The following is a 27,522-nucleotide window of genomic DNA, read 5'->3' as shown; positions in this document are numbered from 1 at the left end:
TCTTAGCTTTTTTTTCTTTGGTGTTTATTGAAAATAAATATTTTTTTCAAACTACATTCTGAAAAAAACCCTGTTTGCTTTGATTTCCTGGAATATTTTGTTAAAACTGAATTATTTTGGCTACTTTACTGTAAAACAATCCCAATAATAATGTTTTGTGATTTTGTCTCCAGACCGTTTCTACATGTATGTCCAGGTTGGAGGCCCTGTGTTTGCAAATTAAGCCGAAATTTGGATTTAAAGAGTTTTTAAATGGATTCCAAACTTTTGGTCTGTACTGTAAGTCTCCATAAGCTGTCAGATGGTAAAGAAATCATATAAAAGATAGTTTCTGGTATTTCTAGTTTGATTTAAGCCACGACTTACTGATATAAGTATACCGTTTGGATATACAGTCTTATTTTTGTTTTGTCTAAATAGACCAAATGTGCTTTCCAGTGCTGTGGCGTAAAACCACGAATAATTCAGCAGAACAACAAAATGTGAGCAAACTATCCAACACGTGACGTGGCTGAGGGGGAGGGGCTACGTGCGTCTCGAGCTTATTTGTACAGGGAGTCACTTCCGTGGAGGCTGCCATTACTGTGCTGAATGAAGAAAGCGTAGAGAATAACAAGAGGCAGAGAGGGAGGGGCAGAGGAGCGGCACGCCTCAAGAAAGAAGAAAAGGTCTCTGCCTCTGGAGGAAGTGATTGTAACGGGGTCTGCAGCGGGAGGAAGCAGGTTTGGAGTCAGGCAGATTAGCAGCTCTCCCATGGCTCAGTCGGCTGCTAACGGTGTGGAGCAAGACTTGGCCACCAAGAGGCTGCACTCAAGGTAAGAACCCTCGGAAGGCATATATTTATATAAGGGGTGTTGATAATCTATTTTGTGATAAACCACATGGATGTAAAGCGGTTTTAGGGACAGAAACACAGGAGAGAATAGAAGAAACTGCCAGCTCAGGGCTTTGCTTAAGGAGGAGCTAGTCTGGGGGAACCTCGTCCCAGCCAGCTTTCGACTGGTTTTTAAAGACCCATCCAGAGCAGCAGCAGCAGCCAGAGCTGAGCTCCAAGCCTTCCTCCTGGCTCGGATCATTGAGCCGCTGTGGCTGGAATGTACAGACTGAGAGGAGCCTTGAAAGATGTGGACATTGGAGGAATGTTGCAGAGACAGACAGTCCACAGGTTGGACTTCATCTAGATGAGGCTTTGGGTTAGCTGGACCATGTTAAAAAAAACCAAAAAAGCCAATATACTTATACTTGAATGTTGTGTTTGTATACAGGGATAAAAGATACAGAACTTTTAAATTTTTTTGTCTTGTTTTCCATATTTCTCTGTCTTTTTGTCGTCATTCGTTTTTCCATAAAGGCATAAGCACGTTTTGTCTATACGTTTCCTTAGTCCTCCAGTCCTTGGTGTTTGTAAGTTACTTACCTATCATTTTGTCTTAGTTAAACTTGTCAATAATTAGGCTAATCATGTCACCTCTAATTATCAGTATAGTCTCACAGACGAACTCCCAGTTAAAGGGTTTAATAATCATGTCTCTGGGTTAATTACCATGCCTCTGGGTAATAAAACAAGCCCTGATAAATGGTGAGTGGCTGTTAAGTTGTAAGGGAAAAACAAGGTCCAACATGTTGACTTTCAGCTGGCAGGTGATGAAGGCAAACGCTGTCACGCTTCTTCCATTGTTTGCCAACAATATTTCTCCTGGTATCATCTTATTTAAGTCTCCTCCTTGTTTTGGGATACTACAGACAATGCGAGCACACTCGCATATCTGCACACTCACTGTGGAAAGGTCATGTGTTGTGCTGGTAAAATTAGAGGGGAAAACACATTGCTGTGATTAGCACTATTAAATATAATTTGTGTGTCATTTTGTCAGGGGACACACCAACCTTGCAGGCTTTTGAGATGTCACATCTCAAGTCAACACTCAATTAACATTCCAGGCAGCCTAATCTGTGGAGCAGACAGTGAACAGTGTAATGCCACAATGTGATTTTGGTTTTGTGAAACGATCTGTGTAATTAAAATGCGCAGCCTGTACACAATCCTTTTGAAAGCATTAAAAACAGGATTGACTTTCAATTCAGTGGTATCAATATCTTTATGGGTTCAAAGATCAACTGCAAATTTATTTTCCCTTTGCTGAATGTGTTAAAAACATTAAACAAAACAACAACAACAACAAAACCCCACAATACATGGGGTATAATTCACGGTATCAGAAGAACAAAACAAAAACAGCCAAACTTGATGCATCAACTTTAAAGAGTGCAATATACAGTAGCATTAGCAACAGGCCATAAGATTTCATGCTATTAACAATATCTCATTAAATATTTCAAATACTTACTACTTCCAAACCTATTTTACTTTACGTGTATCTTTATTGTTTACTGTCATGAAATATAACTACTTTTAAGAGGCATTGGTCAATATGAAATTGTTACAGTTAAAATAATGTATTACTGTGTGTAGGCAAATATCAAACAAAGATGTACAACATGATCTAACAGTGTGTATTTTAAACAAAAAGGCAGCTATTGTGCCTCATACTACACAATGAGGCACAATATATAGCAACGTATCAGTTATTGGCACTGTTAAATTTATGTTTATGTTTAACATTGTTTAACATTGTTAAATTTATGTTTAACATTGTGCATTTTTCCTTTTGTAAAAAAGGAAAAATACACAATGAAGACTTGTTAAATTTTGTCTTTTTCAAGTGCCTTTCGTGCAGAGTTTTACTATTTTAGATCCTGTCTTTGAAGAGCAGCTCTAGTAGCTAAGCAGAGTGATATTAACTAGTTTCTCAATCAGATAATCTTTATGGATATCCAGCCTTCACTTGGTTGCTTACTAGTAGCTTGCCAGAGTTAGTGTTGAAACACTGTTACTTTAAGAAGAATGGCGTGCTGTTACTTTACCTGTATCACACCATCTTTGTTTTTTATGAATAGCAACATTTACCCACAACCGGGTTTGTTGGTCTTGTTACCAAGAAAAAAGAGGAATGCTGGCAGTGTCCAGCAACAGGGAACAGGAGTTTTAATTCAAATAAATAAAATTAAATAAAAAATAAGTGATTTTGAAACCCTAACTTTTTAAAACTTTGATAAAGGCAGTTGGTCCAAGATTAGCTGGGTGCTAATCGCACTTAGCCTTAATCTCAGCACATAAATTCAGAATTTCCATTGGGTTTCCTGCTTGCAAGAGGAGCAGCCTTAAATTGGATTTGCTGTAAAGGCTGCATACATATTATAGCTTTACTAGTGGCCACTTTAAATCATACTCAGATTTCTCAATATATTTTGCATCTTGTGGGATTTTTCTATTTGTAGCTGCAGTCTGCTTATTAAATCTAACAGCGTTTAACTTCGGCATTACCTTGTAAATGTTGGTGTCAAAATTTCCAGAGTTCCCCCTAAAGGAAACAGAAATAGCACATGTGGTCCTTTTACCAGAGCTTGAGATCCTTGGTTACATTTTAAGCTATGCAAAACCCTTTAAACTCCTTAAACATTCAGTATTAGCTACTTTTCTGATAAACATTGTAAGCTGAAGCCAGCAACCAATAAAAGTCTCATCATTAAAAATCAATGATGCAATCGTGTCATGTTTTATGGTCAGAAATGCACTCAGAGCAACAAACAGCTGGGGAAAAGCAGCTTGACATTCTTGCTTCCTGCTTAACTTATTAACATTTAATCACCATGTTTTACCACATCCTCTCTCAAATTTGATACTTTATCTGCTTTTTAGATTTCTGATCAACTCCAGATTTTCTTCTGGTTTTTACATAATTTCCTCTCAGGAATGTGAAGGACATATTTTGATCCTATTCTAAATAATTCAGCCACTGAAAACATGGCTGAGACAAAACGCAATGACAGGGTGGCGAAATGCACCTTTACAGGAGATTTGAAGAAAAGAAGAAAGAGGCTCTGTTTTGAGAGAAAAATACTGCGTGAGGAAAAACATTCCTGGAGTTTTTCTTTAGTTCCCCTGACAACTGGCCATGGTAGACTGTAATTATGGCTGTATTACTACTCTGAGCACAGGGTTTCATAGACATGCCAAGAGTCATGTGGAGCTTTTTAAAATGAAATAGAAAAAAACTTTAAAAATTGTTAATTACCACAACAGTCAGCATATAGACCTTTTATTAAGTGCAAATGACGATTTGAGTATTCTCTGAAATATAGGTCTACTACTGTCTGTAGTTCTTTAGCTGTCGCCTTTATAGAGATGTCTTGAACTATATTTTTTCAGAAGGGTCTTCTGTCTCATACTTTGTTACAGCCGACAGATGCTACAGTGGTGTTACAAGCAGTATTCAAATTGATTTGCCAAATTGTAAACCCTCCATTGATTGATTTTATTACAGTTGACATACATCAGCATGTACTGGATTAATAATGCAAATAATTAAGTGCACAGCCAAAAAAAGATCTCAATTGTACGGTTGAAATTGCTTCATATTATATTGTGTTTGTACCCTTTTTACAAATTTGCTGTTTCGAAACATATTGAAAAGTAACATAATTTGTCACTTCTGCCTGATACGGTAATAAAACATGAACATTTTAATGATTGGGGCATTTTTATAAAAAAATACAGTAATTAAGAACCAAAGTGTCCTCTTAAACTTAATGTGAGAAACACTATTTTTAGTTTGGTGATAACTTGGTTATATAGCCTTCACAAGGGGATTTGCTTTTGACTGGGCAACATTCATAGACTTGCCTCTAACCAGCTTCTTTCACAAGCAATTTTGTTCTATCATTTAGTCTTTTGGAAAGTTTACAGACATAAGTGTGACACAAACGCTCACTTTTAAGTGTTCATTAGAGGAGAAAAGGGGAGAGCTTTCTGCTCATATCTGATGCAACTCAAACCACAAAGACTGAAAGCCAATAAAGTCCTGCCATAGAGAACAAAGACATTAGTGAATGTTTTGATGTCTTAACTTTTTTCTTTTTTTATGTGCTTATAAATCTGTTATGTGTTTCACAGTGATGTGGGTTTTTCTGTTGCTTTTGTTTTGACTTTGATTACATTTTTCCATCACAGGGTCAGTTAATGTTTTTATTTCTATTTTTTTTACATATTTTATTGTTTAGTTGTGTTTGAGAGGAATTATTTCTCTTCCATTTCTGTCTTTTTTCTGAAAGAGAACCTCTTTTATTAACTGCCACAACAGTCATTTTCTGTTACCTGTGATCCACTTTTATTCATTTCTACATTCTTTCCATTTTACTGCAGAAGGGATAGTGCTCTGCATCACATTTTATTTTTATGTTTACTTAGCCTTTTCACTTTCTAAGCTCTGTAGATTTGTCAAAGTTATGCAAAAGTTGTTTTTTTTACATTTTGTTTATGAGCATTTAACCATTAGAATATTTGAGTTCTTGCTTCATTTGGAAAAAAAATAAATAAGCCACCATTACAAAAGTTTAAACTTCTTTGCCAACTAACTTGATTTTTGTTTCTTGCATAGAAGAGACTAGACTGGGGTTTTTAAATGTGTTCTTTTGTAACATTATGTTCTTTCATTGGCCTTGTGGCTTTCCTCCCTCAGGCTATGGCTGCTAATTTCTGATGCATCTTCTATTTTGTTCTTGGAGGGCTTTTATGAGCTGTTTTTTTGTGAAGTGTTGCCATCTGTTTTTCTTACTGGAATTTTAATTTCAAAGCCTTAGAGTATCCATGCAAGAGTTCCACCAGTTTTCCAACTAGTAAAAATATTTGTTTTACCATTTTTGGTATTCTTAGAATTGGACTTTGCACATTTTTGAGGACTGCTACCCGCAGTGGTAATCTGATCTGCATAATTTCCACATAACTTATTTAATCATTTCCAAGGACATTGGTTTTTTAACCTTGTCTTTGTAATAAAAGTGATGTTACAATGTTACCTGTGAAGCCTGTAACTATAGTGGCTTCACATGAAATCCACCTATCTGGTGTGACATTTTTTAATCTAGTACACCCTGATATTCAGTTTGATTAAAGAATGCTCTTGCATTTTATTACTGAATGTTTCTAATTAAGAAAAATAAACACTATTGCATCAAATCACATATATGTGTGTAGCCAGTCACATTTTACACATTGCACGTATTAGGATAAAAGGTGTTGAATGCACAGAGGGCTTGTTTTTTAACCTTTTCTCTCAGGAATATCGAATTGAGATTTACAATCATTCTCACAAGGGTTTCCTGACCAAGACTCGCAGCAGAACATGGTTTCAATCTTATAAAACACTTGCATCCAATATCGCATGCCTTAAATTAATTAAGTGAGAATAGCTTCTTCCATTTCAGATCAGTTTGCAGTTGATTCAAAAGGATAGAGCAGTAAATTGAAATGACTACTTCTCAAAAAATCTCCGATACTGATAATAATGTTTCGTGTAACTGAAGTTTATATATTATAATGTACAAAGAGCAGGAGCATGCTCCAATAGCCTTGTAAACTGGAAATTACTGGAGGATATATCGAACCTGAACATGCAACACATAAGTTAAAGCTGTGAGTTTGGCGACAAGTCGTGGAGCGCAATGGTAAACAGAGCGCAGTGACTAATGCTTTATAGAAAATGTCCAAACATGCCCAAAGATTGCATGTTTGTATAAAACATGTAGCAGCAACTAGTTGCTTTTTTGCCCTAAAACAGAAGCAAGACTTAATGTAAGGATAAGTGTGTTTGATAATAGATGGAAATTCAAGTGCGACATAAAGTGAAGAACTCGGTACTAACCTCGGAGGTACACCATTAGTTTGAGAAAGGTAGACTATTGAGCTTTTGATTGATGTTTAGAGTCCTGTACTGTGGTGTCTATTAGTTGAAAAGTTAAATGGATAATTTACTACTTATTAGGGCTGCTGTAGTTATGTTATGCTAATGCTGCTTTTTCTTAAAACCTTATAGTGAGTTGGTTAAAATGTTGATTAAGAAAAAATCAATTGTTCCCTCCCTCGGCCTACAACAACAGTTATAACAATTCAGTTTTCTCAAGGTAAGCCAGTCGGATTTCCATGATTTATCCCATATTTTATTTCGCTTTCTGTGTAATTTTAATGGTTTCGCTTTAAGCCTTGCAATGTTATGGTAGTTTTATTCTGAATTTCTTCTGACCTGGTGTGTTAGAACAGAAGGTTTTGGCATAATGTTGTCTCTGATTAAACCTTTTCTACATTAACCCTGATGACATTCTTACATTTGTGTTTATTTTGCCACAATGTATTCATTTAATTGGTCCTTAGGCCTTAATAATCTGTCTTTGCTGTTGACCTAATTATCTTTGTGCTCATGTCAGCAGATGGGTGGATTACAGTGGGCCACTCACTTCACTGAACTCTAGTAAGACGGTGCAGGTCACTGGATTAGTCGTGTTCCTCTCATTCCTTTTCTCTGTTTCTGCACGGGACAGCGGGCAAGTTTAAAAGTAATGCTGTACTGTAACTGAACGCATCTCTGCTGTAACCTGGAACATTTTCTGTGTTAAGATAAAGAAGAAAGGGGGAGGACTCATTTTGGTTATGCATAGTAACAACAAAAAGAAAACCAGGATACTTTTTTATTAGACAAAATGAATCCTTTTTGAAGACTCTGAAGAGTTTTTTGTTTTTGCAATCCATATCTGGTGCAAATTTTTTGTGGAATTTAAAACGATTCCCTTTCGACTGTTTTGGCTTAAAAATTGAGCTGTTCAGTATTTTTTTTAGAACAGGCCTCAAGACCTCTAAAATGGATGTTGTTGATTGTTCTTGGATTGTGGGTGTGACTTTCAGTTTCAACGTCTGTGCATTGCTGGACATTTTCCAGATTTCTCGATTTTGGTGGAGCGATTTGAGGCTGTGTGGGATTTGCATGGAAGGACAGCTGGTGCTTTTGTTTTTCTTCTTTCAATTTTGGAAAATCAACTTTGTGTAAAAAACAAAAAAAACCTGATATTTTAAATTTTTTAGTTGGAAATTTTCTTAAACATTACCCTCATGGCAATGGAGCCGTGTCCTCTGACTGGAGCAGAGAGAGCCGTGTGCAGACTTGTCCACCATGGACCCCGACCACAGTCTATGCTAAAGCCGTTGCACTTGGAGCTCCAGGTGTATGTGGATAAGATGCGAACAAAGCAAAAACACAGGTGCTGTTAATATGGATGGGGTCATTTTAGCACTTTGATGTAAGATTTGGACAAGTAGAGAAAATTTAATCAGATAACGATGTTTATGCAAATTAATGTTAATGAAAAGCTGAGTCATAAATTTACTGTAGGAACCATGGACTGAATATTCAAAGACATCCTTCAAATGTTCTAAGAATGTTTAAAAAAACCTCATCCTTATTCTCTTCTTTGGAATAAGGCTTTTTGGAAAACAGATCAAATTCAAGGACATTCACTGGCTAACTCTATATTCAACGCTATACCCATTTAGGGGTACAGTACAGTGAAACTGAAAAGCTTCCTATAAATTCTGGATTAGATGTTGTTTGATATGAGATTCTCAAGCTGTGAAGATAATCCTTTGTAAACATACCATCATAAAGATGCATTTACTTTTATATAAAACTGAAAAGCAGTAAATATTCTGTCAAATTAACAAAAAGGCATTACCCCTCTTTTTATTTACATTTATATAAAATCATATATATCTCTCTTACAAGCGAGGGAATAGTGTGAAAGCCTCTTTTCAGACATTGTTCAGCTACTCTATGTTTCATACAAACTGAAAAAAATCTCCAGTACTTTCTCTGGAATCCTATTAAAAGAACTTAAAAATAACATACATTTTTTGGGAGTAAAGTCTAACATTACTTTGCTGTAGGAATCATGAAGAATATCAACTTGTTAATTTGACTTGTCAATAGGCCAAGTAGCGCTCAAAAATAATGGAGAACATGAAATTGCTCGTCGATGTTAAGTGTGCTGCTGGTGCTCCACCGGTCCACTTCTTTTCTCATCTTTACAATATTTGCATGTACTGTATATTGGCATTAGAATCTGTATCAGATGTCAGAATTGAAGCATGGAAAAGTTCCTACACATGGCCAAACTGACAGTCAAAATCAAAAAGCATGAAACTTGAAGTGTATAAGCCAAACAACTAATAGTTCTCTCATTAGCACTTTGCAATTGCGATTTTGTACACATTGATTTTGCAAGGAAAGTTGACCTTTTAAGGTCTTTTAAGCTCTAATGTGTTGCTCAAAGTAGAAAACCAGGATGCTTTTAATTCCATATGCTGTGTCAGTGAAGGAGCGCTGTGTTTACCCAGAAGGTAAACTGATGCAAACGCTGATGAGTGAAAAGTGCAACATCTTCTCATGGGGTTCAGCTTTGAGCTTAGACCTAGTTGCCAAGGCAACAGTCCACAGAAATGACTACAGAACATGTTGTCATAGTGATACTACCAGTTTAAGATGTTGCACCTCCATTTCAATAGCAGCTGTGTTACTGTAAATGGTCATGGGCTGCATAGTGTAGGCCAGGTACATTTGAGCTGATATCTGACTTGTCTCCATCTTTCAGAATGGAGGCCTCTTGTTTGGAGTTAGCCTTGGAAGGTGAGCGGCTGTGCAAGGCGGGAGACTTTAAAGGAGGAACAGCGTTTTTTGAAGCAGCCGTGCAAGTTGGCACAGAAGACTTGAAGACCCTCAGTGCCATCTACAGTCAGCTTGGCAATGCCTACTTCTACCTCAAGGAGTATGGAAAAGCCCTGGAATACCACAAACATGACCTAACCCTGGCCAGGTGAACAGTCACTTACTTACATTTACAGTTACTTTAGCTGAACGCAAATATGCTTTTGGTATATTACTAACAAAATAAACAAAAAATGTTGGTTTAAAGTATGCAACACAATGTCGTTTTTATAAAAAAAGTGTAAAAACTGTTTTTTGCTGAGGCATATTAAATTTAGTTGTTAATTCACTTTATTCGCTCCATGAATGTATTTGTTAATGGTTCTGTCTCTGTGCTCGAGTCAGGTTTAATTTCCTAATGTGTATATTATTAACACTATGTGGACGTTTTTTTAACTACAATTATTCAGTAGTTATAATTGTAAGTCACATATACATTTATAGATACTATCTGTGTAGACATCTATGTTCGATACAAAACGGGAGAGTGAGCGTGGTGGCAAAAGGTGAAGCTGGGTCAGCTGGTCAATTTCATCAATGAGATTGTTGTGCTAATTACTGGCTTATAGATGTTTTATGTTCTCATTCTGGAAACATATGAAACATGAATTCAGTATTTTTAAGATATAAATAAATATAGAAAAGGAAAATAGCATTAAGGAAAATCATGCTTATTTCCAGACTTTTATTACCTTTGCCATTATCTAAATGTTTTGTGTTTTCTTCCTTGTGCCCTTTCTTGATCCTTGCATCATATCCTTCCATATTTTTTCTTCCCTTTGCGTCTTTATTTCTTCACATTCCTTCCTTCTCTTCCTTTATTGCATCCTTCCCTCCCTTCTGTCCTTGCTTCTTTTCTTTCTTCACATTCCGTCTTTCCTTTCTCTGTTAAATTAATTATTAGTTAATTTATTTTGCCCAGAAACAGACTCAGAAGTGAGAGAATCCATAGTACACTGCATATAGAATTTCTCGAACCTGAGGTGAATTCAGATCACTCTTTTTACATATTTTTATTGCACAGTTGGACACGAGCAGAGAATAAGAAAATCTAGGTTATTGACTTTGAATCAGACCATAAGGAATATTTTATAGTAAAAGTTGACTACAAGCAGGATATTTAGCTTGTTAAATCTGGTCTCCTACAGTGAGTGCAGCTGGTACTTCAGCAGGGAAGTGATTAAACACCCCTGGGAGATTTACCTTGTTACATTACAGTCTCACTGGGGAGCACTGGGACTTGGTCCCGGAATTAAGCAGATAAATTGCATACATACCATACAACATGTCTCTAATGAACTGCATTTTAATACCTTAATACTAATTATTCAACTTGCTGATTAACATCCGAAAGTTTTTTGTTCCAAATTGTGAATGTAGAAATGTGTTTTTAATTTTCTCAGAACCATAGGTGACAGAATTGGAGAAGGAAAAGCTAGTGGTAACCTTGGTAACACTTTAAAAGTGTTGGGGCGTTTTGACGAGGCTGTTGTCTGCTGCCAAAGACATCTGGATATTTCTCAAGAGCAGAGCGACAAGGTAAAGTGTTGCGCCGTATACTGATTATCAGAGATGCAAAAACATAATTAACCCGTCTTGCTCTATAATAAAAATGACTTAAACACAGTATTCAGTATCATATGCTTCGTGATCCAGCTGTCTCTTTTTACTATAATGGTGTAGGTTGGAGAAGCGAGAGCATTGTACAACATTGGAAACGTGTTTCATGCAAAGGGCAAACAGCAGCTGTGGGGCTGCACCCAGGAGCCAGGCGAGCTGCCCTCTGATGTCAGAGAGACACTGCAGAAGGCTACAGGCTTTTACGAGTATGTATTAATAATATAACATATCCATTTGCATTTTTGCGTATATTTGTTTTTTGTTATTGAGCTTAAAAGGTAGCAGGTGGTACATTTTGTTTGAACAATTACTGAGGACTAAGAGTTGTACACACGTCTTGCCTCATGTTGGATACACTTTGGGCTTTTTTAAATTATGTTTTCAGCATAAAGAAAAAAAGGCAAAAGCTTTCAGAGTCAAACATGTTTATCTTAGTAACTATTTAAAATAATTATGAGCAGTTGTTTAAAATATTTTTTAAAAATACATGAACCGTTACAAAATTTTATTAGAAATAATATTTTCTGTTTACTATGTATAGTTTACATGTAATAAATTAGTGGCTGGCGAAACAACATGGCCTTCAGCATAAATGTTCTAAAATGATTAAGTAATTTACTGTCTTATGCAAAAGTCCAAGGAGCTCTAGCTACATACTGAATGTTCATAAATACTCTACAGTGCCACTCCTGCCTAAAGGTAAGATAAGGTAATTTTATTCATAGCCCATTTTCAGCAGCAAGGCAATTCAAAGTGCTTTAAAGAGAATCTTCTGCCTGTTAGTATAGATTGTACTACAAACGCTCATAGATGTCGTAAATGAGCCCAGAACATCAATTGAGGAGCTGCAAGGTGTAATGAGAACCAACCAACAGACAGAAGTTGAAGCCTTAAGACAGAACCCCTCATAATTTGCATAATGAGGCAGAAATACATGATGTAAAGTAAAAAATAGACAGGAACATGTAAAACAAAGAAAGGAAAAAATACGAGGAAATAAAATGGGGGAAAAAATAGGTAAAAGGTTAAAGGGAGAAATAAAAGGGAAAATTTAAAGAGACTTTAATGCATTTTAAGTAAAAGTGAAAAACAGTAAAATTATTCTTTATCCAGAGCATTTTTTTTCTTAGTCATATAGCTTAAAGGCCAATATACATTTTTAAATTTGAGCAAAACAAAAAATCTTGAAAAAAATGTTTTCCCATTACAGTACTCCGTTTTTTAGTCAATACAAATAATGTTTGTAACCCTAAATAATCTAGAAACAACACATAATCATGTTATGTGTTGTTCATGTAAGATTGTGAGGAGAAAAAAGCTCGTCTTTCTATACAGTTTATGTAAATATTTGGTTTCAACTGCATAGATTAACATTCTAGTACTTGTAAAAAATAAACAGTATAAAAATGTAAAGGACACTAAAGATATTACCTGATAAATGTCTTTTCAATCATTTTACTAATGGTTATTCTTATTACTGCAGGATGAACTTGTGCTTGGTGAAAGAACTTGGGGATCGAGCAGCTCAGGGGAGAGCGTATGGAAACCTGGGAAATACCCACTACCTGCTAGGGAACTTTGTTGAAGCTATTAAGTTTCACCGTCAGGTGAGAGGTCCCATGGTCAACTCAGAGGAGCCCACCTTGAGTTGTCTGCCACATACATTGAAACAGTAGCAGGTTTAGTTACTCTCCGTGGTATTTGCTCCTTGAAAGGAGGAGATTAATAACTAAAAATGTGTTTTAGTCTTTTTGTTAATATTAAAACTTTTTATGTTCCAGGAGTGTATTTGGTCCTTCTATGAAACAGATGGTATCAGATTTTATTGAGACAAATAATGCAGTATGAGTTGTGTTCCTGCTGAGAGAAGTTCCTCATAGGACTTTGCCTTGTTTAAATGTCAGATTGACTAAAATTTTACTTGCAAAATACTTTGGGTCATCAGTTCATCTAGGAGGAGAGGAGGACTGATCTTTGTGTAATTTCTTTTAAAGTTATCATTTACATATGTACTTTTCTTGAAGCAAAAAAGTATGCATTTTTGTTAAATTCAAGGGTAGGACTAAACTGAATGCATTTTGTTCTGCATAGCAAAATCTGCTTTAGCATGCAGAAAGTGTTCTACTTGCTGAAACAAGAAGAAAATTGGTTTTGTGATGATTCATTGAAAAGTGTAGCTCAGTAACTCGTCTTGTTTTCATGTCACTCATCATTTGAAACCTTTTCTTTTCGTTTGTGAGAAGCCCGCCTTTTCTATTACAAATCTATCAGGATGCAACAGAGCAGAACATGGTGCATGTAAAAGGAAATAAAGGGGTGATTTGATCCAGTGCTGCAGAAACCCCTTTTTTTAGGTAAAAGAAAGAGGCTCAGCAGAGCTTAATAGTTGAGCTACTTTTACTTGTATATGCTCCATCAAAAAAATGTGATCAAATAAAGCCAATAATGTATGGACTAAATGTTTTATTATTGGTAAGATGAAATGCAAAGTGTTGAAAAATGGTTTTTGAGCTTGTTGTTCTGTCATTTACAGCGGTTATCCATTGCCAAGGAGTTTGGGGACAAAGCAGCTGAACGTCGAGCCTACAGTAATCTTGGCAATGCCCTGATATTCCTGGGACAGTTCAATACAGCCACTGAATATTACAGGTAAAGAAAGAGTGCAGTCTGACATCTAGTGGAGGAATATCAAAGTGAAACTGGGTTAATCCCGATGCATGTCCCAACCCATTAAAAGCTAAAGGATTTCTATCCATCATCTCTTCAGTCATGTTTTTTTTCCCTACCTATTTTCTTGTTTCCCATCTCAGAAAAACTTTGCAGCTGTCCCGACAGCTGAGGGACCAAGTGATGGAGGCTCAAGCTTGTTACAGTTTGGGAAACACTTACACACTACTGCAACAATATGAGAGGGCAATAGACTACCATCTGAAACATCTGTGCATAGCCCAGGAGCTCAATGACAGGTAAAGTAAACGTAAAAATACCAGGTATTATGAATGCATTTATTGGGATTCTCCACGTAACTAAAGGATTGACAATAGCAGCATATTAACACATTAATAAACAGTATAAAAATAATACCAACAACCAAAGGTCCATACAAAGGAAGTGAATGTGTAATGTCTTTTTTTATGTTAAGTGATGTTTTTATGCTACTAACAGCAAATAGACTCACAGTTGGCAGTGCTGAAAATGCAAACAAGACAAAAAAAATTTCAGACATGTCTGTATCTCATTGAGTCTGCTGCCAGTTCAATTTCATTCCTCGCTACATGTGGTTGTGAAAAGTTAGTGAAAAAATTTTTCGGCCTGCCTAGACCCATCACTTTATGATTTTCTTTTTTATTTAATAGACTGGACAGCAAAAAATCAGAATGGTCTTGAGGCATTTCCAACTTTTATGTAATTTAATACAAAGTGGCAAGATCAAATAATGGACTAAACAGGCATGGCAAATGTTGGAACATTTACTTATTTTTTTTGCTGAAGTAATATTCAGTGTTTGTCAAATTTTGTAAAATGTCCTACACCACAAAAACAAGCCATGATTATTAACAAAAATGCTTAACTTGACTATGATTGAGTAGTCTGTGTTGGTTTTGTTTCTGATAGAGTTGGCGAGGGCCGTGCCTGCTGGAGCCTAGGAAATGCATACGTGTCTTTGGGAAACCATAAACAAGCCCTCCACTATGCCCGAAAACACCTGGACATCTCTAAAGAAGTGGGACTTTTTAAAAATCTCAGTAATCCAATGCAGTCCAGTGTAAAGTCATTTTCTCTAACCCTCTCTATTTACCTCTGTCTTATTGCCTCTTTGCTATCCTCAGATTGGAGACAGAAATGGGGAGCTAACAGCCAGGATGAATGTGGAGCAGCTGATGGAAGCTTTGGGAGTCAATGAAAGTGATCTTTCTCCCTCCAGTTCGGAGTTTGAGATGCAAGGTAACACCCAGAAGTAGATTGCTTCTTAAGAAATATGGATGACTATTGGTTTTTCAAGTACTTTTCACTGATTTAAGGCAAGGGTAAATTTTAGTGGCCAGACTTTTTAAGTTGAGCTAAAAGTTTTTATTGTATCTGAAAAGACTACATTATAACATTTATTTTTGTAATGAGGTTCAGTCCTTTTAAGTGCATTAATCAGAATTTTGTATCTTGACCTCTCTATCCCAGCCTACTGGCACAAATTTCTATTTCACAAGCATAATATAAGACATTTTGAGAAGAGCTTTGTAAATGTTTTTTTGTTCTAGCCTGTTCTGCTTTTAGCAGTAATTATTTATGATAAGAGCATTGCTTGTTTCATGCCCTGTGTGTTAAAGCGGTCCCTAAAACATAATCTTCAGCATCTTTTTTGATGTTTTACTAAAACAGTAGTTTCCATATGATTTACCTTAAGCATGTAGATCTATATTTCAGCTGAAATTTCTAATAGGCTACCAACATTTCCAAAAGTATTGCGTTCCATGTTAGAGGTTAAAGGTAAAAAAAAAACAATAAAACACTTTTCGTCTGAATTACATTCAACCTTCCTCTTACTGGCCAAAAGTTTTGCCTAAGTAGCCCAAATAAACTGAAGCAATCTCTTGATATGTCATAAAATATACTGTTGTATATTAAATTGTTTATCGCATGTCAACAGTTTATCAGACTTTATTTGTAAACACCTTACAATACAAAAACTTGCTGAGTCTTTTTTCTACAGTAACAAGTTCTACCCTCAAAAGTGCTGTACCTGTGTATTGTGTGTTCAGTAATTGTAGAAATGTAGGATTTTTGAGTTTCTGACTGTTAAGCAGTAAGGAATGAAGCTGAAAATCATTTAATTCCAGTCAACAATTTGTTTTTTGGTGCATCTTTGTTTTTCTAATTTTGAAGCGTGGATCAAGCAATTTGCTCAAGTAGGAAATATAATGGCAAGATCCTTTTATTTAGATAAGCCACTGTGTCATGAGAATGTATTAGAGAAATAACTTTATTCTGTGACTAATCAAACTTTTATGATCACTGTAAATTCTTTTGGCAAACCAAATAAAATTAGGATAAGATGCATTTAAAACAGTTCTAAAACATGTGTTTCACTCAATATTTTATGTCATCCCCTTTTAGTCTTGCTGTTTTCGCAGATAACCTTTACGTTGTATATGTACACAAATTGGTTACGTGAAGTTTAAAACCACCTTAAAGCAGGGTGGTGTTTGTGTTATGTATGAACTGAGGCTAAAGATAACATTCCATATCAAATCAAATGATTCAGCAGTTCACAAGTTTGTGCATTTGAGCTTCCTAAAAAAAATATATCAAGCTGGGAAATCTCTTCGGTCTTCCTGGTCTGTATAGTGTCTACATTCATGAACCCACCTCAGGGTAGAAACTGACACCCACGTCAGACATTTCTAGCTTTGGAATCATAGCTTGGCAAACAGATGCTTTATTTAGTTTGTCTGCCTGGTTGTTTGCCTCATACCCACATTGGTCATCATGAGACCACTGCTGAATATCACATCTGAACTGTGATGTTACATTTATTTACATAACTTTTTTTTTTTTTTTTTGCAGGAGCAAGACCCAAAATCACCAAGAGAAACAGCATGGACAGTGTAGAACTATGGAAGTACTCCTCAGACAAGGTGGTGTGTCTAACCTCACATGTTTTGCTGCTGAAATATGTTTTGTTTTTTAGAGTTTTTTTTTAAATACTCTAGCTCATCTATCCATCTCTAATGTGCTGCATTGCTACAGAACGGTGACAACCAAAACTTGGAAAACATGCAGAGAAGATCTAGGAATCAGCTGTCACAAGCTGGTAAAAGAAAAGGTTACTCAGACAGTCAGTCGTCTGATGAAAGGCCCTGGTTGGACTCCCCTGTTGACACCGATGATATCACTGTTCAAGTTACACCTCCAGTGTCTGTAAGTAGTCACACCTTTACTGTTTTATCAAGTTATTATGATTAAAAAACACATTTGCTAAGCTAGCTACAGATGTATTTTTTAGAGATTTTGTGGCTGGTTTTGAGCTTACAAAGCTCCGACCTGCTGACATCCATTTCATCTGGTACCAATCTCTCTTTAAGAACTCTCAATAACAAATGTACTTTGTTACTACCATCTCCATGAAGTGAATGCGTTTATAATTACAGATTTACACTGAAATAAGATTATAATTTTTGTAAAACAGTCCAATTTTATAAAGCTGTTGAATCTTTCAGCCTCTGCTTTGCTGAAAATCTTTAATTTCACTAAAATAATCCAGGTTATATTGAAGAAAATTAAATCCATCTGAAATGAGTTGCTGCAAATTTTAATCGCTCCTTTACAAGTACAATTATAGTTTCCTTCTTTTCTTTTTAGCTGCATTTAAAAATGCTAAAATGTCACTTATACATATACATTTTTTGTTTTCAAAGAAAATATCAGCTGTGTCCAACTCAGTATGAAAGTCGTTAATTTACTCTTGTGTTTTTAATTTATGAATTTTCTGTTCATAAGTTTATTGTAGCTTTATGGAAGCTTTCTGTAATGATCATTAATTGTTTATCCGCCTTATTTCTATAACTTGTGATGCTTTGCTTCTGGACTAGAATTCTTAGATATAATTGAACACTCTGTTGCAGAACAAATACAGACAGAAAATATGGGAATATCAATTATAGCTTTAAAGTGATAATATAATAATAGCTATACTTTCATCTTTAAAAGATTGGTTGGATGACCTGATAAAATGGACTCTGATTACATATGCTAACACATTTAAATTAATCTTAGATTGTGTAATGGGAAAAGAGAAGGGTGCCAAATTGAATTTCATATTTTTCTCATGTTTTCTAAGCTTTTTTTTTCTTTCTAAGAGCACTTCAATTATTTATTGGACAATTTTTAAAAGACAATTTTCTGCCGTAGGTTGAAAATGCGGTCAGAGGTGTAAAAACCAGAATGTTGTATACTGTTTTGATCCTGTTTCACTTTGAATGAATGTTTAACACAGACTTCCTAAAGCCACAGGTTAAGCTTCAACTCATTGTATGTGCAGCACGAAAGACGCCTGATCAGCACATGTGGTTCTATCAGTCTCCATAAGTTGGTTATCATTATAAGAACTTTAATGCATATCAGATAACAGAAGAGCTTCTTACACCTTTGTATTTCCACTTTCTTATTTATGAACAACTCACTGATGCAAAAAATATAGAGAATAGAAAAGTCTTATTCTGGTGATAACACCCACACTGAATATTGTTGTCAGTGTGACCTGATATCGCTTTAGTCTGGGGTGTTCACTGATAGAAAGATTGAATCTTTAGTTTCCAACTGACTGATCACAAATTAGGGCCTCTGAGGCATAAAATCAGACAATTTTTGTGCATTTTCGAGCTTGAGCTCAGGTTTTGCATTTTTATATTTTAAGCTTAAGTTGACATTCAAATACCAGGTTTTTAAACTTTGGTACTTTAAAATCACAAACAGAGACTTGCTTCATTGGTGTTGTTGCTAGCAATAGGGGAAAATTTATTTTAAATCTACAAACCTAGTAGATTTTATGTGGTGTTAAATGTGTAGCAATTGGGGTTTAGTTCCTTGGTACCTTCTGTAATATGTCGGACAATTATTTCAGTCACTGAGGGCTCATCTTAGCAAAGACAAGATTTCTTGTTAAGTTATACCCAGAAGACCTCAGAGACATTGACTCAGTTTAATTTCCTTCAGTTCCACTTTCAAGGAAATATTAAACCAGTAAACCTTTTTGAATGTTAATTTTTATTAAGTGTTGATTATGAAATTATGAATTGAACGTGCTGGCAACATTGTAACAGTATCTTCTCATTTAAGAGCAATTAGCAGTTTGCTGTGAAACAGAATGTTTAATGAATGTGCTCCGTCACAGCTGCTGGAGCCTCGCACCCCTTCAGTATCTAATCATCTGCCAATGTGATGATATTAATTGTTGTAATCAGTTGGCTGACAGGACTGAAAAACATGGAAATTACTTGTGTGCCTCATAATTGTTCATCTTAATTGAGTAGAAAATGTATTTAGATGTGAATCTTCTTGCGCTTGACAATGTTGAAGAGTACTCATTGTTAGGTTTGACCATTTTTGACAAGTTTTGCATTGAGATGGGATGTGATTAAAATCCTCTTGAGATTTTTTCACACCTTTACACAATTGTATAGTAACACCACATGCTGTTTTTGATACTTACATTTTTTGTTAGAAATATATGATTTTTCTCCTAAAGGATTTTTATTTTCCAAAGTTTTCTAAAAAGACATGCAATTACTAAACATTTTTTTGCATTAACAGTTTTCCAAACACGACATACATTTTGTGTGAACTGCTTTAATTTCTATGGACAGAAAACTTCCAAATCTCAAAGCTTAGTTTTTGAAACAAATATTTGTATTTAATTTGTTCTGGAGATGGACATTGGTAGGAGTTTGTCCTGTAATCGGGTTTGCCAGTTTGAATCCTTGCATTGTCGGTCTTCGCCTGCTGGTTGTAGTCAGAGGGCTGGTGGCACCGGTGCATTTTGTCTCTGATGGTGGCAAGCTACAGGACTGTAGCCACAGCTGCCCTGGTGGAGTCTGACAGAGTGTGAATGTGTGCGTTGGTGGATGAATGACTGAATGTAGTGTGAAGCGCTTTGGGGGTCGTCTGGTTTTGATAAAGTACTATACAAGTACAGTCCATATACCATATTTTCCCCACTGGTTGTAAATCTTGTTTCTCAATATTTATCTGGCTTAGCACATTGCTGACAATATTCTCACCTGAAGCATCTGAAGTGCTAAGCTAATGCTTGCATGCTACTTTTCTGTTTTCATATATCTTGTCGATAATTTGGGTAGTAGTATATCACAGTGCAGCACCAGTTAATGTTTTATGCAGAAATTAAGATTTTTTTTTCACTGTTTCACAAATGTAATCCTCTGATTTGACCATGAAATTTTCATATGCTGTCTGAGCGCAGCGTCCAAACAGATCGTGTTGCATTGAAGCAGCCAATTCAGTGTCTCTTTAACTCTCAGACCATCTGATTTTTATGAGCAAAAATATTGCCAAAAAGCTAAATATCTATTTCAACTCATCTAAAACTAATGGCTTGACTCACTCATCATTCAGCTCTGCAGAGGCCTGGTAATGATTTCTTCATTTGATTCAGGTGTGTTATAGAAGGAGTGTAACTAAAAAATGAAGGATGGTAGCTCACAAGGAGTGGAGTTGGTCACCAAGGCATAGTTTTTATTTGCTGTTTAAGTTACAGGTTCTATGTTAAGTTGTGTGTGGTTGGCATATTTGGAGCATTGTCAGCTTTTATGGCCATAACCTGTTCTACTTCTGGACTGTGAGGATTGAAGTAGACAAGGCCTCTCTTCTAAACTATCATTCACATTCTCAGTCAAATACTTTTGTTTTCTGCAGCTTTCTTTCCCTACTTTTCTCTGTCCCCTTTTCTCTCTCTCTTGATCATCACATGTTCTTTTCTCTTGTTCTGTCATTGTGGCCTACTTGACTAATTGGACATCACAAAGTAGGAAGTGACTAGATCCACAGAGAATCCATTGGGCCAAGGACACAGGACACAAATTACTAGAAGTCACACCAAATTAGACTTTTTGAAAAGCAAAAAATGCATGGTTCCTCATCAGTTTAGCACATCCAATCCCTACTGGAATAGCCTGTTGCCAAGCATTGCTCACATAACTACTCCCCCTGCATATATCTTTCTACCCTCCATCTCCCTTCCTCCCTCTTTGTCCCCCACAGCTCTGCCTCTCAGCTGATAATGTGACCTTGATCAGAGAACTGGTACCCTCCCCACAGGGTCAAACGCTTAGCTTCCCATAATGAGTTGTTTTCCCACAGTGGGTGAACAGGACAAAAATGGCCTGCCAGAGATCTACATAGAGGGAGAAAGAGAGTGAGAAAGGGAGAGAGAAACTGAGAGACCGGAGAGGACAAGGTAGTATGCAGCTTAAAAGAGGCCTGGAATAGCGGACTAGCAGAGTCGAAGAAATCGGAGGCTAGTGGTTGTGTTTAGCAAAGAGAAAAATATTGAGTCTTGGGTGATGGCAGAAAAGAAAGGGGTGTGAGCCAGACATGTGAACAGAGTGATCCAGAAAGAGTGGAATGCGAGATAAAGGCTAGACAACAACTGCTGCTGGTAAGATGTTTCACTTTACTTGGAGATTTTATACATTGTAAAACGGGTACCAGAAGGATATCCGTTTGCATTTTTGACATAGATGTGTGACTAACAGTAAGCTATGCCTTTTAAATCACAAAATAGGGCAATTCAGATGGAAAACACAGGAAACACAAAGGCATAAGCTAGAGACTACACAGTCCTAGCAGCATTGTACACCATGTAATGACATGCTAATTTTGAAGTGAAGCGGCCAATCCTTGGGCAGTTTCTGTACTTTCATAAGCACTTGTGCCATGATTTGTGCTACACAACTACATACAAATAATGTATTTTTAAGATCTTTACAAAAACATTAAGTTATGTTTTTTCTTATACAACTGCTGTTTTTGAGATTGGGATTACTTCTTAAAAATGGAACAAATTTTAGAGAAAAAAAAATATAATGGCGTTTGAAATTAACAATAAAACTGACATCACAGCCCTTATATAATCATCTGTTAAAAAGAATAGAATATTCTAATATTAGATACTTTAGTTCAATTTCTTCATCAGTTACTTACCCAAGCCCCGCTTTCTCTACACAGTTGAGTCATCCAGCAAGTACCTCAACTAATTTGAGGTACTTGCTCGTTTATGCCTCATCCCTTACCCAATTCTTACTAAATTTATCCATCTGTATTTACTGCCACCACCATAATGTTGGGGGAACATGTAATTTATTTTAGTTGTCAGCATGTCATTTAGATCATGCATCATATTATCAGTGTTGATCACCTAAGCCTTGGGTTTATGACTTAAAACTTGTGTTCTGTAAAGGCATTGTATCAGAGGATTCACAGTGTTCAGCTGCAAGTTTAAAAAAAACATATAGAATAGCAGCATTTAGTTCCCCTTTCATCAATAACTGCATTTTTAAATAATAAGAGGCTCCATCTTGTCTTACAACCAGGCACTACAGGAAATCTGGATTGCATTTACAGAGGTTTTGCTATTCTGATATTGTTTAAGGAAATAGATTGTAAAGCTACTATATATTGGTTACATAAAAGATATTTGTAAACCAATTTGTTATGTTTGCCTGTTTTGCATGAATGTACAAATTACTGCAGCTTGGAATACCTTAGTATGATAAAATGATGGTAGTTTTAGTCAAGGTTATTATAAAGTAACATTCTTATTCTTGCCCATGCCAGTATTCATCAATGAAACAAGAATGGGATCATTAGACTTTTTAGCTGAGATAAACCCATCCTAAAAATATATATTTTGTTAATGAGTGATTGATAATCTCATTTTCTTGGACAAGTAAAGACAATTAAGAATTTTAAATTTGTAGTTACCTTCTTTGCAACTACATCTACTGTATGTCTCTTGATATTTTCTTCATTTTGATCCATGCGTATGTTCTCTTTTTGCATTGTCTGGGCTAGGCATTTTTATCAAAAAAGTCCACCGTTGTGAGAATAGTGTATTTTGCTATTATGAAAACACTTAAGAGTTATTTTATTTACTCATAAGATGTAGTTCATCATCCGGTGGTGCATAAAAATTAAAACACATGAGTAAGAGTGTAATCATTTTCTTTTCAGAAACTGGGCCGTGACCCCTCAGATGAAGACTGCTTCTTTGACCTTCTCAGTAAGTTCCAGAGCAGCCGCATGGACGATCAGCGCTGCCATCTTGATGAAACACAGAACGGAGATAACACAGAAGGTGCTGCCAACACATCCCTAAGTGAGATGATAGGTCAGTTAATTAAATTTTTTTTTTTTCTTCACATTTTCAGTTTTAGTACCAATGTGCACCTGGGGGAAAAAGCTAATCATTCTAAAATGTCACACTAGGAAGTGATTTCTCTGTTTTGTATTATCCTTTATAGATCCTTCAATTACCACATCCCCCCAGACTGAGGAGCTGTTTGACTTGATTGCTAGCTCTCAGAGTCGCCGCCTTGATGATCAGCGTGTTAGTGTTGGAAACCTCCCGGGCCTTAGGATTACTCATAACAACCTGGGACATCTGGTTGGTGAGGGAGATCATCAAGAACCCAGCGACGATTTCTTCAACATGCTTATTAAGTGCCAGGTCAGAACCCCATTCTTATACAAATGCTAAGGTTAAATTGTCATAGAATACAGAAACACATTAAAGACGTCAAGGTTCCTGTACAATCATAAAACTGCTATACTGAAATGTTTAATTTTCCAAATCTGGATATGCTTGGAAAAATAACAAAATTATTATTATTATTATTATTTTTTATTTACTGCTGATTTACAACAAATGTCATCCTTGGACACTAAATAAGAAAAACTGGTCCAATTCACTTGCAGTTGAATGAAGTGAATTCACTATAATCCAGGCATGAAGGCAGATTAAGTGTAATGAGATGCAGTTCTGCCTGATCCTACATATAAAACTAGACGTTCTAGCTGTTTCTAGCATCAAAAGTTATTTATGTAAGAAACCTCAGCCCTTGACTCATTGACTTTGATGGAATCCATTATCCTGATGTGGTGACAGTAGCAAGAATGAGTCTTTTAAACATGAAAAAATTGCCAGCAAAAGCAGGCTCAGCAGGAGCGTTAATCTGCTCCAAAAGACTAGGAATTGGGAACACAGAGAGCATGCCAAAGAAAAAAAAAAAAAGATTCAGTAGGGGTTCCTTTGGCGAATCAAAATAAGAGTATATAGAGTTAAGGGCAGCCACTGCTCCGTTATTGGTCCCCTCTGATTTAGAAAAAAAATGTTTAACACAAACTCCTGGATCAGTAGATCTATGTGATGATTCAAAAGAAAACATGTACAACAGCCCTTTACCCACTGCTGAATTGGAAGCCAGCATTCATGCTGCTTTTATGAGGTCTGATCTGCTGATTTTGACTAATTCTGTTTAGTTTTTTTTTTGTCTAAGGATTATAACAAAAAAAATCTACTAGAGATAGATTGATAGACGTACATATTTTGAATCTACACAAAGGAATTGCAAGATTAAGTTTTCTGTAGGCAAGCATGTCATTTATCTTCATCTTGCCTATTAGTTGGTGCATCTTTTATAAAACTTGCATTGATATAATAAACATCAAGCTTAGCCAGTATCAGGATTTCTTTAATATCATAACTATATTGTCATCCAGTTGGTGTGTGCAACAAGTACTGTTTAAAGTCCAATAATTATTGGCTAACATTTTCCAAGTATTATGAACTTTTATTATAGGTGCTAATGTCATAGCTTGGTTGTCTCATGTCAGCAGAAGTTCACAGCAGGTAAATGCTAAAGTTCAGAGTAATGGAATAATAGCCAAAAGGGAGAAAAGACGAAAATGGACATATACTGAAAGATATTGTCATTGAGCATCCATCATTTATTCTCGTTTAACTTCTTTCATTTTTTTGGCCCTAGTCCTCTAGGATTGATGATCAGCGTTGCTCCCCACCAGAAGCAGGCCCTCATGCCCCCACAGTGCCTGATGAAGATTTCTTCAGCTTAATCCAGAGGGTACAGGCAAAGCGTATGGATGAGCAGCGTGTCCAGCTACCCTCAGATGACCAGGACAGTTCTAACTCCCCTGACCAGGAGCCACCTGGTGACTTTTCAAGCTAGGACTTGGTGAATAATGCTGCACAACTTGTCATGTCATTTAAAATAGAAAACAGAGGCGAAGGAAGGATGAGCAGGCAGTGAAAAAAAAAACGGTACGGATGGTTGAGCTAACCAGAGAATTAATGAAGAGAGAAATTTCATGTGCAATAGGTGGTGCCCTGTTAAATGTTACTTGATGTATTATGTATAACATGTGTAAATACAATGTTAAACAAAATGGGAGGCTCGAGAAGTCTGCAAGAAGTTTAGGGTGGCTTAACAAGGATAGAAAAAGTGTATATACTCAGTCTAATGCCTTAATCAGATGATTTTTCAGACCTGAGATTGTATTCCCTGGTGTCAAATGCATTTTTGAATGCACAGGTTGGGCATACAGTATGATGTGGAAAGTAAAAGTTATAAAACGGTATAGTTACAATGGGAGATGTGCACTGACGTTTGTTAACATGAACTATAATGTTTAGAAATTTAATTCCATTGTGCTCTGATTAATGCTGCTTAGTTTTATCCTTGATCTGTTTGTGGTTTTTACCACTTATAGTGTTGTCTGTGCAGTAACAGTATTAGTGTTGGCCTTTGACAAACTCATTTGGTCATCTTGAGTTATTTTACTAATTATTTTGATTTAAAAAAAATGTTATCAACTGACAAAATGAGAAAATTGTCAATGTTTTTACATTAAAATTCTAATTCAAATTTTTCTAGACCAAGGCTAAAAGGTAAATTACATACATGTATTCTTTATGGGTACAGACCAGAGTTACTTGCTAATTTAACCTTAAATTCTTTGAATTTTAATTTTTTAGGTGATTCTTTCAGTTACCTGTGATCCTTAGAAGATCTGGCAACCAATTACTTTTCACAGCTTTTATTTATTGGTTAAAAGCAAAGAGATGTCTTGTTTCTGGTACGTATTCATAGCACACTGCCTCAATGTGGTGAAAACTTATTGCGTCTGTGAATTGAAGGGTGTGGTCTTTTAATATGAGTGACATTGTGATTCAGCATCACAGTTCTGCATGGTTTTTTTGGTTGTGCTAATTGTTGCTATCATTATAAATGCTTTAGAATAATCGATTGCAGATAAGTGCATTTTTCAGTTTGTTAGTTATAAAGTAGGAGAATTGTAGACTGGCCATTGGGCTGGTGTAAGACTCTCAGGGTATAACCTTGAAGAAACACCATGGGTTTGCGGTATTATGAAATTTACAGAAATTTAAACTTGATCTAATTGCAATTACTTAAAACAGAAATGCAACAAGTAATCATACCTTTGCAAAATAATCTAACACTTATTGTTACTACCTGGGTATCAAAAATGTAAAATACCAGCTAAATTTTGAAGTATATCAAAATGGGGGGAAAAAAGACTAGTTGTGCAGAATATTAGTTTCATTTATCCTCTAGTTTCTGCCTGTTTTTTTTCAACGTAGAACTGCTAAATTGTCTAAGGTGTAATTGATAAAGAGCCGAGCCGACTTCCAGCCACCTGTATGCAGCAACAGTTGTGAGCGAGCTGACTTCGTGTTGCTGCTTCCTCAATTTGCTCCCGGAAGAAACTGGTTTCTCTAGCCCTTCTTGCACCATCTCTTTAAGACTGACTTTAAACCACATGAATTATAAGATGGAATTACTTGCAGTTTTCAAAGAATTTTATTTTTCTTTAAACGACGGTATACCTCAACAGTTCTAACCACCCAATTCCTACTACAGGCTACACATAAAAAGCTTAAACTCGCTAGGAGTCTGAAAGTAAGACCTGCTACAAAGTATCTATTTTAATGGTACTGGGATTATATATTTTTAACTGTAGACCATTCTTTTTTATTTAGAAGTATTGCATACCTCATATTTGAACCTCAGAGTTCATGCCATGTAATTTAATAGAAATTGTGAATCACATTGGAATACTCAATCCATTTCTCTTTGATATTAAACATATTGGGAGCCACAGTTAAAATATTCCTTTTTTTTTGTAAATGAAAATTTTTAGGAAAATATCTGGAATGCTTTTAATTATCTTTGCCATAATTTGTACATAAAAATATATTTTGTATTTATGTTCCTTTTAAGGACATGAATATGTCGCCTCATGCTTTTAATAAAATGTTTCAAATGTTTATATGAACTGCGTTACTTCCTCCTTTCAGGAACAGGTGCTCCACGTATGATTACGTCAACATATTAAGCAAGCTGAAAAGTTACGCCTTTACCTACCACTTGCTGAACGAGTTTGTGACAGTGGAACTGTAGAAAAGTACCAGCCAAGCCAGTTTCCTAGCTTCAGCCATCATTGCATAACCACAACAGACCTTACCACAGGGGCCGCTTTTCATTGGCTGGTGCCCATTCTACGCATCAGTGATATTGTCCACAGCTATATTGATATAGAGGGTGTGCGGATTTGCTGTTTTTCTCATAGAGCGAAAGCATTTTGCTGTGACGTGCACCATGTTGGAGGCATCGCGTGGCTCAAACACCTTGATCTCATCCAAAAA

The 27,522-nt window shown here is 36.0% G+C and overlaps 1 protein-coding gene across 1 annotated transcript; it reads left to right on the top strand.

Moving 5' to 3' along the window:
* Positions 1 to 549: 549 nt before the first annotated feature.
* gpsm1b (G protein signaling modulator 1b) lies at positions 550 to 27,148 on the top strand. Its single transcript, XM_032570769.1, has 14 exons — positions 550 to 815; positions 9,535 to 9,756; positions 11,051 to 11,186; positions 11,331 to 11,473; positions 12,751 to 12,874; positions 13,801 to 13,916; positions 14,078 to 14,233; positions 14,883 to 14,991; positions 15,098 to 15,212; positions 16,830 to 16,900; positions 17,013 to 17,183; positions 23,010 to 23,166; positions 23,300 to 23,505; positions 24,824 to 27,148. Exons 1-14 carry the CDS (start codon positions 754 to 756, stop codon positions 25,022 to 25,024), a joined length of 1,989 nt encoding a protein of 662 aa, XP_032426660.1. The 5' UTR covers positions 550 to 753; the 3' UTR covers positions 25,025 to 27,148.
* The last annotated feature ends 374 nt before the right edge of the window (positions 27,149 to 27,522 follow it).

This window comes from Xiphophorus hellerii, chromosome 8, assembly GCF_003331165.1.
Source record: "Xiphophorus hellerii strain 12219 chromosome 8, Xiphophorus_hellerii-4.1, whole genome shotgun sequence".
NCBI lineage: Eukaryota > Metazoa > Chordata > Actinopteri > Cyprinodontiformes > Poeciliidae > Xiphophorus > Xiphophorus hellerii.
The sequence above is the reverse complement of the archived record's forward strand: the minus strand, read 5'-3'. Positions and strand labels throughout refer to the sequence as shown.